Here is a 16875-nt window from a genome sequence, read left to right on the forward strand (position 1 = left end):
AAAGAAAACACTCAGCAAAATAACATAATCCTTTGTTAGTAGTGCTTCTCATCTCATTTAAGATCAAGGAAGTCTAAAGAGATGACAGTCATTTAGCCTGTGTCCTTGTAATTCCACATTGTTGTACTACAAAACCCTTCAAAACCCAAGAGATTTGGTCCGTGTATTTTAGGAATACATAAAATTCTGCTTCCATGACATTCCAAGCCAAACATAGGACAAGAAATGATGAAAGATGAAACAAATGACACAAGGCAAGCAAAGAACTGAGTGGTATTTACCACTAGGACTTGATTTGCACTGAAGAAATTCACACTTTGCTTCTCTAGAAGAGTCCATAACAGCATTACAAACAGGTGGGTATGCAGCAGTAAATTTTCTGGAAAAGCACAGATTGCTCAATTTTAAGACACAGAGAGAAAGTATAGGAATTCTTTCAGTAAAGAAAAATTTCAGGCAGCCTTATTCCAAGATCAAATAGATTTAACCAAAAAAAAAAATTCTGATTTTTTTTTGGTAGGAATGAGTCTGTTAAAGATAATAAGTAAAGATTTTAATATGATCTAGATGAAAAATCCATATGTGACAATATGACGAGCTTTACAAACACTGACTCTAATACTCACCCTAAAGTTGTCAGGAGAGCTTAGATATAGCTTTTCCCTAATGTCTTCAGGAGCACCAGCACAAAGCCTGTAAAAGATATGATAATTCCTCTCTTCTTTGCCTTGCACACAGATCCTAGATTTCTCCAGAAGATAGTGTGACACAAATCCACCAACCACCGAGTTCTAGGAGGAAGAAATATTTTTTCTGATTATCTGAATATTTGTTGGATTATCTGAGATTCAGGTTTTCAATTTACATTTGTCTGATTGTGACTTGCTCAATAGACACTGCCCCCACAAAGATTAAAATTTATCTATAACTAATACATATTAAGCCTAGAAAAGAAACCATTGCCTTTACAATTACTTCTCTCCCCAGCTCACGTATTGTGTATACATACACTCTTTTTAAAAGATGAGACTTCTTCAACCCCAAAAGAAGAAATCCACAGTAGAATTTCAGGAGTTACGGCAAAGAGCATTGCTACAACCATGCTTATGCTTTTTGAACGGCAGTGCTATTACAACCTTCTCTAATTGCATTTCACTGAGACTCTTGTAAAATAAAAGGAAGGGTTAAAATTATAGAATATTTATTTGGACAAGATCTTAGGCAAATGAATTATGATACAACATTTTATCTCCAAAACTTGCACTTCTTTTCTGAGAAGGAATTCTAACATGGATTTTGAGAGCCATTTGTTCTATGATAAAATTCCCTGTGCTTAGAGAAATCTCAATAGCAAGGAAATACCTGAACTTAATGGCCATTACAGGAACTAAGAAGGATTTACCAACAAACTGACAAACTTGACTACAGTTATGAGTCACTCACTTATTCAGGAGGTCTCAGTCTGTACTCATATCACTTTGAGAAACCAGACCTAATAAGGTGACCACAAAGTGAGGTGTGATGTCTTGTAAAAAAAGGGACTCAAGTAAACAGGCTGATCTTGTAGTGGAAAGCTGAAACAAGCTTTGAAGCAGTTTCTGAAAATACTCCGAGTGGTATTTGCTTCAGCTGAAGTAATTAATCTGAAGCACAATGTAAATGTTGATGGGTAAACTGACAGATCATTAATTCATCATTTCAAGTAAAAATTTTTACTCTTTCCATACCTTTGTTAGCACAAACCAGACCCAGAGATAGATAAAGTCCCTCTACCCAGAAGAGAATTTAGCTATTTACTATCTAAACTATTAACCAAAGATTTGAAGTTAAATCACAAACCAAGAGATGAAAACTAAGGAAAAGACCGTAAGCTCAAGACCAGATGATGAGCTTAAATTCTCCAGGAAAAGAAAAAAAATTCTTGCAGTTGTTCTGTCCTCAGTCAGAAAGACAAGGAGGCATGTATGTAACCTCTACAGAGATCATCAACAGAGGTCTTCAGCTTGGACATAATAACCAGCAATAGAGTCATCCTTAATTGTGGAATGTGTGCATACATATGCCACCCAAACAAAACTACACCTGAACAAAGAAAATGTTTCTTAAGGTACACTGTTGAGTAGTATTTCTATCAAAAAAACCAATTCCTTGACTTCTGTCCCTTACATATTACTATGTGAGGTCCCAAAATTTCATACAAATACATAAAATAATCAGTAATTCATTTGAAGTCGAAATACGTTTATATCTAATACACAACTCACACTTACGTATGCATTAAAGGAATGCGTGAATACCTAACAGCAAATTAGTCTTCATATAGGCCTTTTTGCAATGAAAGGACCCATTTTCAATCTTTTGTGGGTAGAAGCAATTTTCCTACTGACGTGCCACTGTGTTTCTGTAATGACAGAGTACAGTGTGGCTCTGGTTTTCCTTTCAAGGTGACAGAATACAAATCAAATCTGTGAAGTAGGACAGTGACTATTTGCTGCAAGACTAATAAGTCTATTCAGCCTCCTGCCAGTCTAGTGTTTCCATTTTATGACAAAAAAATGGTTATCTGTAAAAAAATGGTTCATTGGTTATCTGTAACAAAATTTCAGTACCTTTTCATTGAAGTGAATTTCAACAAATTTCCCAAAACGACTACTGTTGTTGTTGCGAACAGTCTTTGCATTTCCAAAAGCTTCTAATAGGGGGTTTGCTGTTTAAAAAAAATAATTTTCATAGTGTTAAAATTCAACCAAGAAACTACTGAAATGAAAGAGAGAGCAAATACATTATAATTAATCAGGGAACTTATTTGGAAGAAGGTTTGAAAATTAAAGGGAAAATACTACCTATTGGGAATAATCAATTTTGCAGATTATACTAGATATATTGTGCTGGAACATAAAATTAAGTACTTAAATGTCACATAACACTGCGAAGTACTTGAATCAATACTGTAAGAAATTCAGAGACAAATGCCAAAAATTATTCAATGATGTTCTTCTATAGGAAGTAGGCAAATAAGTGATACATAAACATAATATGAGACAACACAGAATTTGACACTTCCCAATTAGTTATTATTCATGAAATTTAAACTACCCACTTATCCCGTAGACAAAAATGCCACTTAAATGTCATGCATGCAATGCATTAGACTGATTAGGGAATTAATAAATATCATATTTGAAAAGTATGTTGATTTCAAAAACCACTTAAAACTGCCCTTTCAAATCAGATCAATTTGATCAAGTGACTGTCTGATTTTATATTTTACTGGCTGCTGCTTTTAAGCATGTTAAAGCCCATACAGAAAGACTGGCAGCAAGCAATCTAATTCTCATATATATATATATATATACACACACACACACACACACAAGCATCATTCACAGTTTAAGCAGTTTGAAACTGCTTATTAGTTATGAAAGAGAAGGCCTCTGAAAGACTGCATTTTACTAGCTTTGAAGATCAAAGAAAAACAGTTTACTGAATCACATTAACAATAAACAACTAAAAATATCTGCAAGATATTTAAAGGCTTCTAGCTAAAAATAAACACTGGAAACTAAGTGAGCAGAAACTCAGATGTAAAACCCCACTGACAACCATCCATATATGCACTCCTACAAAAATTAAAGAATGAAAGAATAACATCACTGCTTGGATAAAGCATGGATAATAATGCATCATGTAATAGGACATGATAATTAACTTTTTTGGTTTGGCTGTATTTTCATTTTTTTAATACTTAAAGCTTATGAAAATGCAAATCTGACTTCTTACAGGATCTTTGATAACTATTCAGGCATTTTACGTAACATTAAGTTTTAAAGAAAGGATTAGGAATAAAACCGAATTGCAAGAGGTCTTTCAACTAGGCTGAAGGTTCCTCTAGTAATACATATGCCATAAGCATACTCATTAAAATCATTCCTAAAAACCTTCAGAATTCATGCATCAGATGCTGTTCTAAATTAAAAAGCCCAAACTCTTTGAGGAATACCTACAAGTACCAATTAATTTGCATCAGGCATTATCCAACTCTTGCACAGTTTCTGAGTTCCTTTAACACACAGTGGATTTCACTAAGGAACTGGTTTAAACAGATGTACACCAACAAGAGATTAAAGCCTGCAGTACTTCTCTTGAATAAGTGGTTCAAATTAGAAAACAAGAAAATTTAAAGCAAAAGTAATTCTTTTTAAGAAAAAGACACAGAGTCAAGAAATTTCAAAATAAATTTACCGTATGCTGTAAAGGAATAAAACTGATGTATGAGGCATTATTAAATTGGCTGAGGGTTGTTTTTGTATTTTCTCAAAAAGCTAGTTTCTGTTCAACTAGGAAGTACATGAGACATTACAGGGTCTCAATGACGACGATCAACACAGTCCATTTTGACCTTGTTTGGGAGTCTGTTGTAAAGACAGATGCAATCAAAGTGCTAATCTAAATTATGTGATTTCTGACAAAAATGATGTAACAGAAAAGTTACCCAGAATCACTATTTAAAAGAACTTCCCTGCTTTGACTTCGAAAACTTGATGGGGAGGAGGACGAATTACATTTTCCCGGTACTAACACATAGTAATGAAAAAACAGTCTTGTCCTTGCAAATTTTATGCAGTTTAAAATTCCATCTTGGGTACCATCATACATTATGTGTGTAAAGTTCTATTCAAACACACAAGTAAACATTTTCTAGATCAATGACTGTATGATACTATAATAAATAAAGTGAATCACAATTTTAAAAAAAATTTCAGAACCTAGGATCAAGGTAAACTACCTGTAAATTATGCCCTAGAAAGTATATAATATTTCTATCCTAGCTTTTATTCAGTTTCTGTTGACTCAAATTTTTGAAAAAAAAAATAATAATGTTGGAATCTTTAATTAAATGAAAGAAAATTCAATACCTTCTACAATTCTATCATCAATATCTTGGCCACTGCCATAGGATTCTGTCAAATACCTGTAAAGCAAGATAAAAATATCAGTATCATTCATCTCATGTCAGGTTTCCTCAGTTAAACAGGGCTTAACATGGCTGTGTACAAATACTACTTACTACAGGGAAAGCATACTGATTTTAAGTTGTAAATACCTACAGACTTTAAAATAAACTTAAACTTTTCTTTAAACTTTGAACTTTTCTTTTTGCTAAAACAAAAATATTCTTGCACACTTTTTTTTTTAATACTCCAAGGCCTACTAGAAATTTCTTTTCACATGCACATGAAAATTACAGTTTAATAGAAATATAATCAAACTATTACTGTATTATCAGTATTTTTAATAATCTTATTAAACACATAAGTTTTCATGTGTATTCCCTCAATTTAAGACTAATTCCATGAATATGGTTTCTCTATTCATAACTATCAGTGTAAATAAAAATCCACATGGAAATGGTGAGGATAAGAAATTGAAGGTGTATAATTAAGGCAAGATTCAATTTAGCAATTAATAAAAGAATTTGAAAGTGAAACCACAAAGTACTTGCTCCAAAGTTCCAGTCTTTTTTTTTTTTTCCCCTGCACAGAGGGCATGCTATCTGAAAATTCACAGGTGAATCTGGAGCGAGTTAAAAACAGAGCCTCCCAAAAAACCTCAGGAGCACTAATAGAGCTGTATTAGTACCTTTTACTTTCTAATCACTAAAAGGTAAAACATTCCAGCTTTTAGAACTCAATTATGTTTTGTACATGGACTCTGTGGTGGTGGCTGGTGGGGAGAAGCAACAGTAATGACATTCGCCTGTTGTGTAAGGAGCCCTTCCTTTGCTGAGATGCAGAAGAATAAACTCCTTTAAGAGCATCTCTCATGACATATTCTTCCAGTGCCTGCTGTCTGTTTTTGTTACTCTTAGCAGGAATAAAGTTAGGATGTCCCCTGTGAAAAATCATTACCAGCACCTTGCAATAACTCTTGCAGCTACCTGTGGAAAGTTGCACAGGGGTAGAGCAGAGCAGTATGAAGGACAGACAGACAGCTGTGACAATTCTTCATGGGATGCGAAAGATAATACCTCTACTGTATGCAAATACTAGAAAATACATGATGTTAGGGAAAAGGGAATTAAAGATTTATACGGGGAAACAAGTCCAAGGCAGGGGGGAAGGGAGAGTTTTCACACTGCCCACACTGTGTTTCCCTGCATAATCAGGGTACCTATGACATAGGTGTATTTAATGGAGCAGTTCTTTCCAGTTACAGTGTTCCAGAGTGATAAAAAGCCGTTAAAGGACAATGCAAATAAGGAAGCAAGGCTGATATATATCAGCAATATAGTTTCCATGGTTAATACATGATACAGTATTTGTCATACATGAACAGCAATAAATAAATAAATACCATTATACAGTCTTATTCAGTAAATTAGGGTAAAGTATATTAAAGTTAAAAACCCTGGATACTCAAGCAAACTGAAAAAACACTTTAGGGAGAACACAGAAATACACATTTTTGGCAAAACCAAGTGTCTTGCAAGATACAGTTAAAATGTCTAGTTATGTTTTTTTATCAACCACAGTACCAGATGTGCACTACCAAAATGATTGCATCATAAACCATAATAACCACATGATGTCACTACAACTGAGTTAAGGTTTTGGTGACTATATAGCTGTTTCTGCATATTATCATGTCAGCATTTAAGATTAACTCAATCTCTTGTAATAAAGTGCACACAGAAGCTAATACATATCTTACTGAACTGTATCTTAAACCTAATGATTACCTTAATTTGCTCTGCCTCTATGTCAACCAAATGCACAAACACAAGAGATTCGCATAATAACTTTGTTCCAAACACACAAACCTCAAAACAAATTTAGTGTTTTCTGTCTTGCCAGCTCCTGACTCTCCAGAGACTATGATGGATTGACTCATCTTAAGCACTTTCATGTCACGGAATGCTTTATCAGCTTAAAAAGAAGAACACAGTTAACATGACAAAAATCAGTACTCCACAGAATTGCAAGGATAGAGTTAAGCTACAATGTAAAAATTAAAATGTAAGATTTTCAGGAATAAAAACCAAATCTTTACACCTGAATGCATTACAGTTTATAAAGTCTGTTTCCCTTTAATTTATACTACATTTGTAATTCTTCCTACACTGACAAGTAAGAACTCAAAGTCTTGAAAACAAAGCCCGACTCAACTATATCCAGGATAAAACAACAAAAAAAAAAAAAAAATCAATCACCTAGAATTAAATCTTTTTAATTAAATGTATTTACAAAATGGTAATCGATATTACTTTAATATCTTTTAAAAGGGAAGCTTTCAGTTGTACTTTGCAACAAGTAACATCTGAGGAAACTTGGAAAAACTATCTTGTTATGCAACAGGTACTAAAAGCCCAGCTATTTATACTTTTGATTTCAAAAAATACAAAACAGTGAGAAGGCTTTTAATGAGTCAAGTCTTGATTGCAGTTTCCAATTATTTATTGTTTTAAAAAGTGACTGAAATCAGATTTACACCATAAACATTTCAATGTACTGTCTGTAACACAAGCATATAAAAGCAAACAGCGTATGTCCTCTGGCAACATAATAAGGCAAAGAAAATTATTACACTGAAAGACAGTGCCAATCATTATAACACCTTTTTCACTTAAAAGATTTTAATTTCTTTATTTTTAAGGGTTTTTTAAATGGTTGCAAATTATATTTAAACTGCTTAGAACACTGGAAGTGCAGAGTAATTCTAACAGCGTTGTCACAGTTGCTAATTTCCAAGTTCTTCAAACTGCATCTCAAAGATGAGAAGATTCGCAATTTTAGCCATTAGTGGTTTTATTTTATAATAGTTAAAAATAAATTAATTACTGCTAATTTACAGATAACTATGAAGTATTCAATGTTTGTTTTTTAAGTGGCAAATACAGGCTCAATACATACCAATTGCAAAAACATGTGGTGGCAATGTTCCGAGTGATCTGCCCTGGTACTTTTTAATAGTATCTGAAGAATAAAACTTGGGTATATCAAAATATGGATTCACTGCAATAAGAATGTTGGCTACATAGGTCTGTGAAGAAAACAATGAACAGCATGTTATTAGCCAGTATCCAAGCAAGTGGTTAACAGTAATGATCTATTACTATTGGAGACTATAGCCTCCATATTTGCATTTATGATTCTCCCCAGCTAATGCAAATACAAGACAGGATATATTTTTAGACTTCCTTTAATTATCTTCTCAGCACTTCTGTGAAATTATCCTGGGAAAATTTCCTAACCACCGAGCTGTGGAGTACGTCCTGAATCTGACCTTTCTCCCAATCTCCTTTTAAATTATTTCCTATTGTCTGCATTACTGGATCAGGGACAGGATGCCAAAACCTTGTGCTCAAAAGCGAATAAACTAAGCTCGTGGATAGCATAGCACACTGTCCTCCAGTGAGGAGGATAGCTTTTCAGTATCTAATGGAAGCAACTCAGCAGGAAGGACTGACAGGATCCTGCCTGGGAATGCATTCAAGCCAGGCAATAAAAGCATTCAGCCAAGAGAAAATTAGCTATAGCTGCTTCCACAGAGAGAAATACAGAATGCAAATGTTCTCTCACAGAGAAGAAATTTGAGAAGTATCTCAGACAAAGGCTGCTTTTTGCCTTTCCATAGGATAAGACTGAGGAGAGGGGTTTTTATTTTAATGTTTCTGAAAAAATATCTCATAGCTTGGTTATAATTGCCAGGTTACAAACAGGGAAGAAGAGGGGTCAGAATCAAATTAAAAATCAGATTTGCAGGAAAAAATCTGAAGAAAATGAGATAAACCTTCAGCTTGAATAACTTCTTTGCTTTTTTGTTACTGAGAATGTCCCTAGAAAATGGGAATTTGGACACTATTGTGATACATTAATAGAAGGCTGGATCACATAAAATATGACATTTCTTATATGGTTTGACTTTCAGCATTTATTTCACCAAAGGAAAAGTTTACTTCAAGAGTTGCAAGTACTAATATTAATTTTCCTTTAAATAACAAGTCAAATATTGTTAACCAGGATTAAACAAAAGGCATAAAAGTGTTTACAAGGCAAAGGTAGTTAAAATATAAACTGAAAAAAAAGTTGGTTTTCTTTTCCTTTCCTTTTCCTTCAGAAAATGCACGTGCTCTGGACAACATGTTAGTAGTAATTGTTTACATTGAAGTGAAGATTTATGAACAAAAATACTATCCAATCCAATGATCGGTTCAGATTCAGAATTTTACTTCCTTGGGGGGCTTTATTGTTTGGTTGGGTTTCTTTAAGGATTATTTTTTCAGACCAGAATTCAAATGGCCATTTTTATTTATTTATTTTAAAGCTGGTGCTTGATCTTGAGCCATAAAAAATTTAAAGCTATGTAAATTAACTGCAACAGAAGAAAACAATTATACTTTCTTTTTACATTTATATAAAAGGCTTTAGTTAAATTAATGTTACAATAGTATGCAAGAAAAAAAGTTGATTATTTTAACACAGAAACTTAAAAATATGTAGAACTGTTTTGTATTATCCCTAGCCAGCTTTCTATTAGGAAAAAATAAACAAGAAAGAAAGAAAACTCTTATCTTCTGTTTCACAGCTGTCAGTGTCTGGGCAGATGGCAAGGACAAAATGTAATTTAGTCAGAATTCATTAAGTACAATTAGGCAATTTGATAGCAATATAAAAGATTAAGATGGACATCTGAGCTAGGAGGTGTCAAAGACAGCACCTGTTTGCTTCGTTCAAAAATAATGAAGAAAGAAAACCATCTTTGTTAACAGTAAAGTAAGTTACCTGTAGGAACATTTGTGATACAGTACTGTGCTATGGTTGCACATGAACAGTCAGGTAGAGAAAAACCTATTGCTCTGCCTGCTAAAAATTAGCTGGGCATGATGTGATAAATGTGATTCTGATCTCAAAGTATAATGTAAGGAAAAAAGGCAAAGGGAGGCCTGCAACCTCAACCTTTCCAGGTTAGCAGTTCTGTTATAGGAAAAAAAAATCCAGAATTGGAAACACTTGGTGAATTTTTCAAAGGATGTCTCTATTAGACTGGCTGTCATGACACACAATACTTACGTAAATTCTGTCCTTACTGTACCGAACTTTGATATTGTGAAGGAGAGTGGCTTCATTTAAATACATCAGGGAACCTGCATGTAAAAAACAATCACGTACCATTAAGAGCTCAGGACTACCTCCATGTAAAGACAAAAAAACTAAATCTTGAATTAAAGCGAATTTTATTTTCCCTCTCTTTGTTTACAGCTTAATCCTATAATTTCTTTACACTGTCTTGAGGCAGAAGTACTGACTCAATATACACTTTAAAAACCACAGACCTGCTCTTAACTGGACAACTGGAGCTACAGAAAGGTGCTGAACACAGAGTCAGACTGCAGGAGCCTCAAATACAGGCTCTGCTCAGTGTAAGCTCCTTTTAACCAGCCTGTCAGTTGAACACGGTGTGTCTGCCTTCACACCAGCCCCTAAGCACAGAAACTGGTGCCTACCAAAATCCTACCAATTACTGTTTCCTTCCTTCCAGCTCCCCTCTCCAATCTCAGCCACAGTGTCCCCAGGGTAATGCCACGCAACTGACATTTGGAGTAACAGCTGGCTCCTGGTGATTTTTGAATTGATGAATAGAAACACCTAAACAGGATCTGGAGGCAGCAGCAGGCATCGTCAAAACACCAGGAACTAACCCAACCACTCCTGCTTCAATTCTGAGTTTTGTTAGTACTAGACCTCCTCAGAGAAACTGTTGGGGCAAAAAAAAAAAAAAAAAAAAAAAAGCTAACACACCAAAACCTGGCAGTATTTTTCTCCTTTGTTCTTCAACATAAAACACCTGACCCTGAGATTAGCTCAGTTGGTCAGAGCATGGTGCTACTAATACCAACGTTGTGGCTTTGATCCCTGTATGGGCTATTACTCATTTAAGAGTTGGACTTGATGATCATTGTGGGTCCTTTCCAACTCTTTCCAACACAGAATACTCTGTGATTCTGGAACTGCTGAAATGTTGCAGAGTGGTGGCACTCACAGAAAGCTTCAGACTGCATGGGTTCACATTCTGGCAAAGCTGGTCCTTGTTTTCAGCTATAAAGCACTGGAAAGTGCCAGCAGCCTTAATTACAGAGGTCATTTCCAGTTCCCACTGCAACACTGTTAAAAATATTATCCCTCAACCAAACGAGGGCACTACTCATTACACAGCCTCCATTTTCAAATATGCTCAATCCTTTTTATCTCAGTACTTAAAATTCAAATGCATAACACTATTTTGCATAGTCACAACTGACTGACTGCCATACTGATAAACCTTACAGAGATACAGTATAAAAATTTGTATACATCTGACTACTGTGGTTGGAGTAAGCATTGTGCCATTAATGACTTTTCCCTTTAAGGGCAGGCTGGATGTGGCACTTAATGCCATGGTCTAGTTGACATGGTGGTGTTAGGTCATAGGTTGGACACAGTGATCGCAGAGGTCTTTTCCAGCCTAATTGGTTCTGTGATTCTGTAACAGTAACCGCTACCCTGTACCCCACACAAGGGTCACATACACACCTCTCATCTATAATGATCAACAAAGTTGTTTCAAGTTGAACTGATGCCCTTCCTTTAGGGCCACAGCAGCAAAAAAGTATTCTAACTTATTTACACAAATGTGCAAGAAGGGCTGCCATTTTCTATGGCAGTCATGAAGTCAACCTGCCCAGCCACTTTGCCCCACAAGGATACCTGAAGCTCAGTAAGCAGCTCTTAACATCTCCTTCAACACTCCTAACCAAAATACACTGGCAAAGGAAAATGGGAGCTTCTCAAAAACATCTGTGTTTTTGTTTTCCTTTTACCCTTCTTCCTGCAGTGGACTAAGGAGTGGCTGTGGCTCTGTCCCCTCCTACCTGCACTAGACTGGCCTGAAGCAAAGTCAGGTTCACCAGCCAATTGCAGCCTCCCTTTGGCTTGCATAGCTCCACTGAATAAGAGCCCTTCCTCCCATTACATGACTAAATACAGCTTTGTTTCAAATGCCTGGAATCATTCATACTTCTCAAAGGACCTTCTGGTTTGCTCAGAAGAAACTATCTTCCTCCACAAAATCCCTTGCACTCGTATTCCTGTGCTGGCAGAGGCACACAAGGCATGCTTCAGCTTTACCCTAGGCAAGCTCTCCGTTTGGACCACAGCAGCCTTGAAACCGTGGCTGTGCGCAATTCCTTCACGAGGCAGACGGCTGGCCCCCATCACCATGACTCTTCCTCTGCCACCATAGCAGACACACGCTCCCCCACAACCCCACAGTCACTGCTAGCTGCAATAACCAAGCACAGACACCTGGTGCTGCACAGCAGGACTCATCCTCCCCTCCCCAGGCACTCTAGGTTCACATGGCTGAGAAAATGGCACTGGGATCACAAATTGCAGGTCTGCCTTCACCTCTTTTATTGGGGTCATCCCAAGAGAAAGAGACATTACAAGGAAATGGGCCAGAAACAGAAACTCCTGCTCACTCTAATGAAAGTTGAAGTCTCCTTCTCCCACTATGTATGCCTGGGAGGGGACAAGGTGTTAAAAAATTAGCAAACTTTAATTTGAAGTCATTTAGATTCTCAGTATTGAGATGAGAAACTATTACACAGTAATTGTCTATCAACCCCCTTTACTACATCTTTGTAAGAACCTCTCAGGATTTGCAGTATGTTTTAAAGGAAACAGTTAATCATCAACTTTTTATTAGGTTGCTTATCTAAACAGCAAAGGAGCCCAGATTTCATTGCATCCCCAGTGCTCTCGATGTAATTCCTTGTTAAAGCAGCTATACTTGCAGACTCAGTGCGCAATGGGAGATTGCTCCCCGAGGGAATGTCACCACCTCAAGACATGCAAACTAAGGCTTATGTCAGCAAATTCAAAATGCATCTTCTTTAGAATAAATCCTTTAGAAGAGGCATCCATATCCAGAGGCAAAGGAAGTCACTGGAGAGAGACACTTCTGAATATTCATATGGCTCATGTCTAAATATAACCAGCGTATGTGTGTGTATTTAGTTGTCCATATATTTACTTACACATACTCAAAGTTCACGTAAGTGAGGTGAGGCACTAAAAACTAGGAAATGTCAATGTCAAATTTACTCACACTGGTTCTCCTGCACATATCCTGAAGCAGGGTTTCTACTGGAAATTATTTTATAAATTGCGAGGCTGTGCATCTGTAGAACTGGGGGTTTCTTAACAGTCTTATCCAGCCACTGCCCTGTCCTCATACTCATCTTCCAGGAGTTCTTAAAACAGTATTATAAGCACTCAGTATAGGGCTTTTTTTTTTCTTAAGATTCAATGATACCAAACACAAGTGCTCTCTAACAGAGAAGGACAATGAATTTGGGATTCACATATCCTGCATAAGAACCACAACTTGTGAGCGGCAAGTGAGAATATGTTAGGAAAGTAAAAATAATATTTGATACAGAAAGGGTTATTGAACAAAGTATTTTAAAGTTTTATCTTCTATTCAGGAAGCCAAAGAAGATATTTTCTCTGGCTTAGTTGAATAGTATTCTGATGGAATCTCACATTATTTCCATTATCTCATTCCAGATTTCAATTCCCTGACTAGGACACGGAGGTGTCAGGACATGTCAGTAAAATCACTGGGACAGATGCACAGATTAAGTGCATTTCCCTAACAATCATCATGTACAGGGAACACACATACCAGCTTTGAAAAGTTTGAACCCACATCCTGTTTGCAAAAATACAAGCAGCTGGAAGCAAGGCTGCCAGCTTGGTTCTAACGACACTGCCCCATCTAAGTCAGATCGTAAGACTCAGATCTCATCTTTTTATTTCTTATGGAGAAGCTGTAACACCTGTATTTCCTGTAACAGGATGTAAATACTAAACCCCATTCCAGGACAGGAATTGAGGTTACATCATCTAGACCAGACCCCAAGCCTCTATTTTAAATGAGGAACAATAGATAATAACTTTGGAAATAGTGGGCAAAAGTATCAGTATTTTCACCAACCAGTAAATACTACAGGAAATGTTTCAAAGATGCTTTCATCAGTATTCAACATAGGAGAGGCTCTGTAATTTGCTCATAGAGAGTAGCAGCAGCAAAATATTTCTTCAATAGTTCTCTAAAAGTTGATCACAGCACTCACTCAGCTTTCTCAGTATTCCCTCCCCTCTCCCTAGATTTGATGACTGTTTCTAGCCACCTAACTACAAAATATTTAACAAAAGAAAATCCCTGCAGATCAACAGTGATATTTATTACAGAAGCTCACCTCAAAACTCCTTCTCTACCAGCACTCCTGCACCCAGTTCAAGTCAATCCATTTTCAGTGGTCCTGATAGATCCAGATTCCCATCTCCAATTTTGGGAAGGTAATCTTAAAACTTATTTTCTGTTACCTCTACTTCCACAGAAATGCTATTTGTGAAATTCCTTAAATGCAGGAAAATGCTATACAATACAGGTGCTGATAAAGACACTGAGTGTTTTGCCACACTATAAAAAGTACAGTTACACCTATAATGCAGAACGGAGTATTTCTGAAGTCAAGTAACAGTGGTATATGGGAATTATGTAACTACTCATTCCTCTAAAGTGTTCAAATGAAAACTAAAAACCACAATAAATTATATATAAAATAGGCTTACTTTAAGAAGTTTAAAGGGCTAGCAAAGGTCATACATAAAGACAAGCAAAGATGACAAAGAAGAAACAGGAAGCTTGTAAGGAAACAATATTCACTTAATTGCAGATATCTTTTTCAAATGCACAATTTATTTTTAAATTCATAACTTACAATTATCTTCCACATCCTTTTTGCTATCCTCTTCTGCAGGAAACACTTGATTGATAGCAGCCTGGAAAGTCTGTTAAGTAAGAAACATTAACATTGTCAGAATTCCATAAAATAGAAATATAGTTCAAAGATGTCTCATGCAATCATACAAGTGAGTGCACTGTAATTGTGCATGATTTAAAATGAAGTCACCAGCTTTATACTTCAGAGTTGGAAATTTTACTGAGTAACTAGATGCAGACAAAAAGCTGCTGCATTTATATTACTACACTACATTATCAAAAAGAATTCCCTGAAATACATATTTTAGTGCAATAATATTTGATCCTCAGGTCAAAAATTGCATGTCATACTGTCCAATACAAAAAAATAAGGCTAAAACAGTACTGCAAAGGTAACAGCCTTATAAATGACACACAGTTTCCTCCGTTTTGCAAAGAAGAATAAAATGCAAATCATTAGTTCAAAGGACTGTGCTGCCATTACCATATGCTGTTTTAAAACATTCCTACTTAAAATAGAAATGTTCAATACATTACATCCTCTGTATCACCAAATACTGTAGCTTTGGTTGTTGTTCATTGGGGTTTTTTTCTTCAATAAATCAATACCAAAGTAAAACAAGACCTTCCTTCAACCCTTGTATTCCAGTTATACAAAACAACCATTTATCAAGTGTTCACATCCAACTGGAAAAATTCATAACAAAAGCAACATTGTTTGTTTTTTCATCTCCAGAAATCATAATTTACATTGCTGTAAAAAGGAAGGAAAAACATCCAGGCACACATGCATTACAGCATCTGCACAAAAATACCTATTGTACAAGGCAGATTTTTAATTAAACTTTTTTGTTTACTGTAGTAATAGCTTGTTTGAGCTAGTGATGAATGAACAAAACCCCTGTTGTACCAATTAAACACGACAGCCACCATGCCGCTGCAGGCACAGGCTCCTTTTCCCCATGGAAATGGAGACAAGAAGTCTAGTCTAATATTTGAAAAGGCAACCAACTGGATCTAAAGTAGGAACTTAATAAACAAACATGTTTGCTTGTTTAACATTGTGCTCAGCAAGGTAGTCCCATGAGAAACACCTCACAGGGAAATGCAGGAGAAAGAAAGCAACTTGTTTCATATTTGCTTGAGCACAACAGTATGAGAGCTCCTGGAGCTTATACCATCATTAACAGCCACAAATTCCAACTCTCTTTGAAGTGGGAAGGGTTAAAAATGTCTCAGAGCAGAACTAATTGCTGCCAGACAGAAAACATTAAATCTCCAATATCCCTTCCCTAACAAGTTATCAGAAAGTATACAATTCTTAGCCATAATAAAATATATTTTGTCAAACCCTTATCAGGATCTAATGCAGAAAAATGTGTACAAGATGTTTTCCTAAGGGAAACAAAGCTGCTCGATGACGTTGGAACATCTGAATGTCCATCACACCAACTTCCTCCAAAATATCCTTTATCGGAGCTCGTCAGGGCCATGGAAGCCTTCAACATCTTTACCTACCTCAGAAAGATCCCTGCTGCTATTCAGAGCTTTAGCAGGGCAGAGATTCACCACACCCTTTCCTCCTCCCTCTCACAGTATTAGACTAACTACACATTATTACCATAATTTTCTCTACAAGTTTGTCAACAATAAAGGTAGATCTTGTTTGGTAAAGATATATTTGAATACAATAGTTCCCCACATAATCAGTTCCCTGTGCATGAAACAGTGGGAAAGTTTAAAAATAACATGACCAGCTTCACAAAAATGTAACTTCACTTCTTGTTCTTGTCTGCTGATGTGCAAACCCATTAACCACTAACAAAGATAGGACAGGATGAACATGAGTCTCAGCTATTCTGTGAGACTCTTCATAAACCCCTAACACTTTAACATTTCTGGAACTAAAGTCAGCCATGCTGTAACTATCCCAGAAGAGGAAGTGCTTTTTCAATGTCCTCACCAATCAGCCTTCTGATTCAAGATAAATTTAAATGAAAAAAAAAGAAAAAGAAAAAAAAAGAGAATTCATGCCGTATCATCTCC

At 36.0% G+C, this 16875-nt stretch overlaps 1 protein-coding gene across 5 annotated transcripts in view; it reads right to left on the reverse strand.

Moving 5' to 3' along the window:
• MYO6 (myosin VI) overlaps nucleotides 1-16875 on the reverse strand; it is a 106173-nt gene that overhangs the window by 54572 nt on the left and 34726 nt on the right. For all 5 annotated transcript variants that reach the window (XM_085056474.1, XM_085056473.1, XM_085056472.1 and 2 more), the window contains exons 3-9: nucleotides 14828-14897; nucleotides 10071-10144; nucleotides 7911-8040; nucleotides 6821-6926; nucleotides 4917-4972; nucleotides 2610-2707; nucleotides 627-791 (exon numbers count right to left, since the gene is read on the reverse strand). In XM_085056474.1, the coding sequence (XP_084912600.1) occupies nucleotides 627-791; nucleotides 2610-2707; nucleotides 4917-4972; nucleotides 6821-6926; nucleotides 7911-8040; nucleotides 10071-10144; nucleotides 14828-14897 (699 nt within the window). The remainder of the gene's footprint in view (nucleotides 1-626; nucleotides 792-2609; nucleotides 2708-4916; nucleotides 4973-6820; nucleotides 6927-7910; nucleotides 8041-10070; nucleotides 10145-14827; nucleotides 14898-16875) is intronic.

The sequence above is a fragment of the Lichenostomus cassidix genome, chromosome 3 (genome assembly GCF_008360975.1).
Source record: "Lichenostomus cassidix isolate B80296 chromosome 3, HeHo_3.0, whole genome shotgun sequence".
NCBI classification, from domain to species: Eukaryota; Metazoa; Chordata; class Aves; order Passeriformes; family Meliphagidae; genus Lichenostomus; species Lichenostomus cassidix.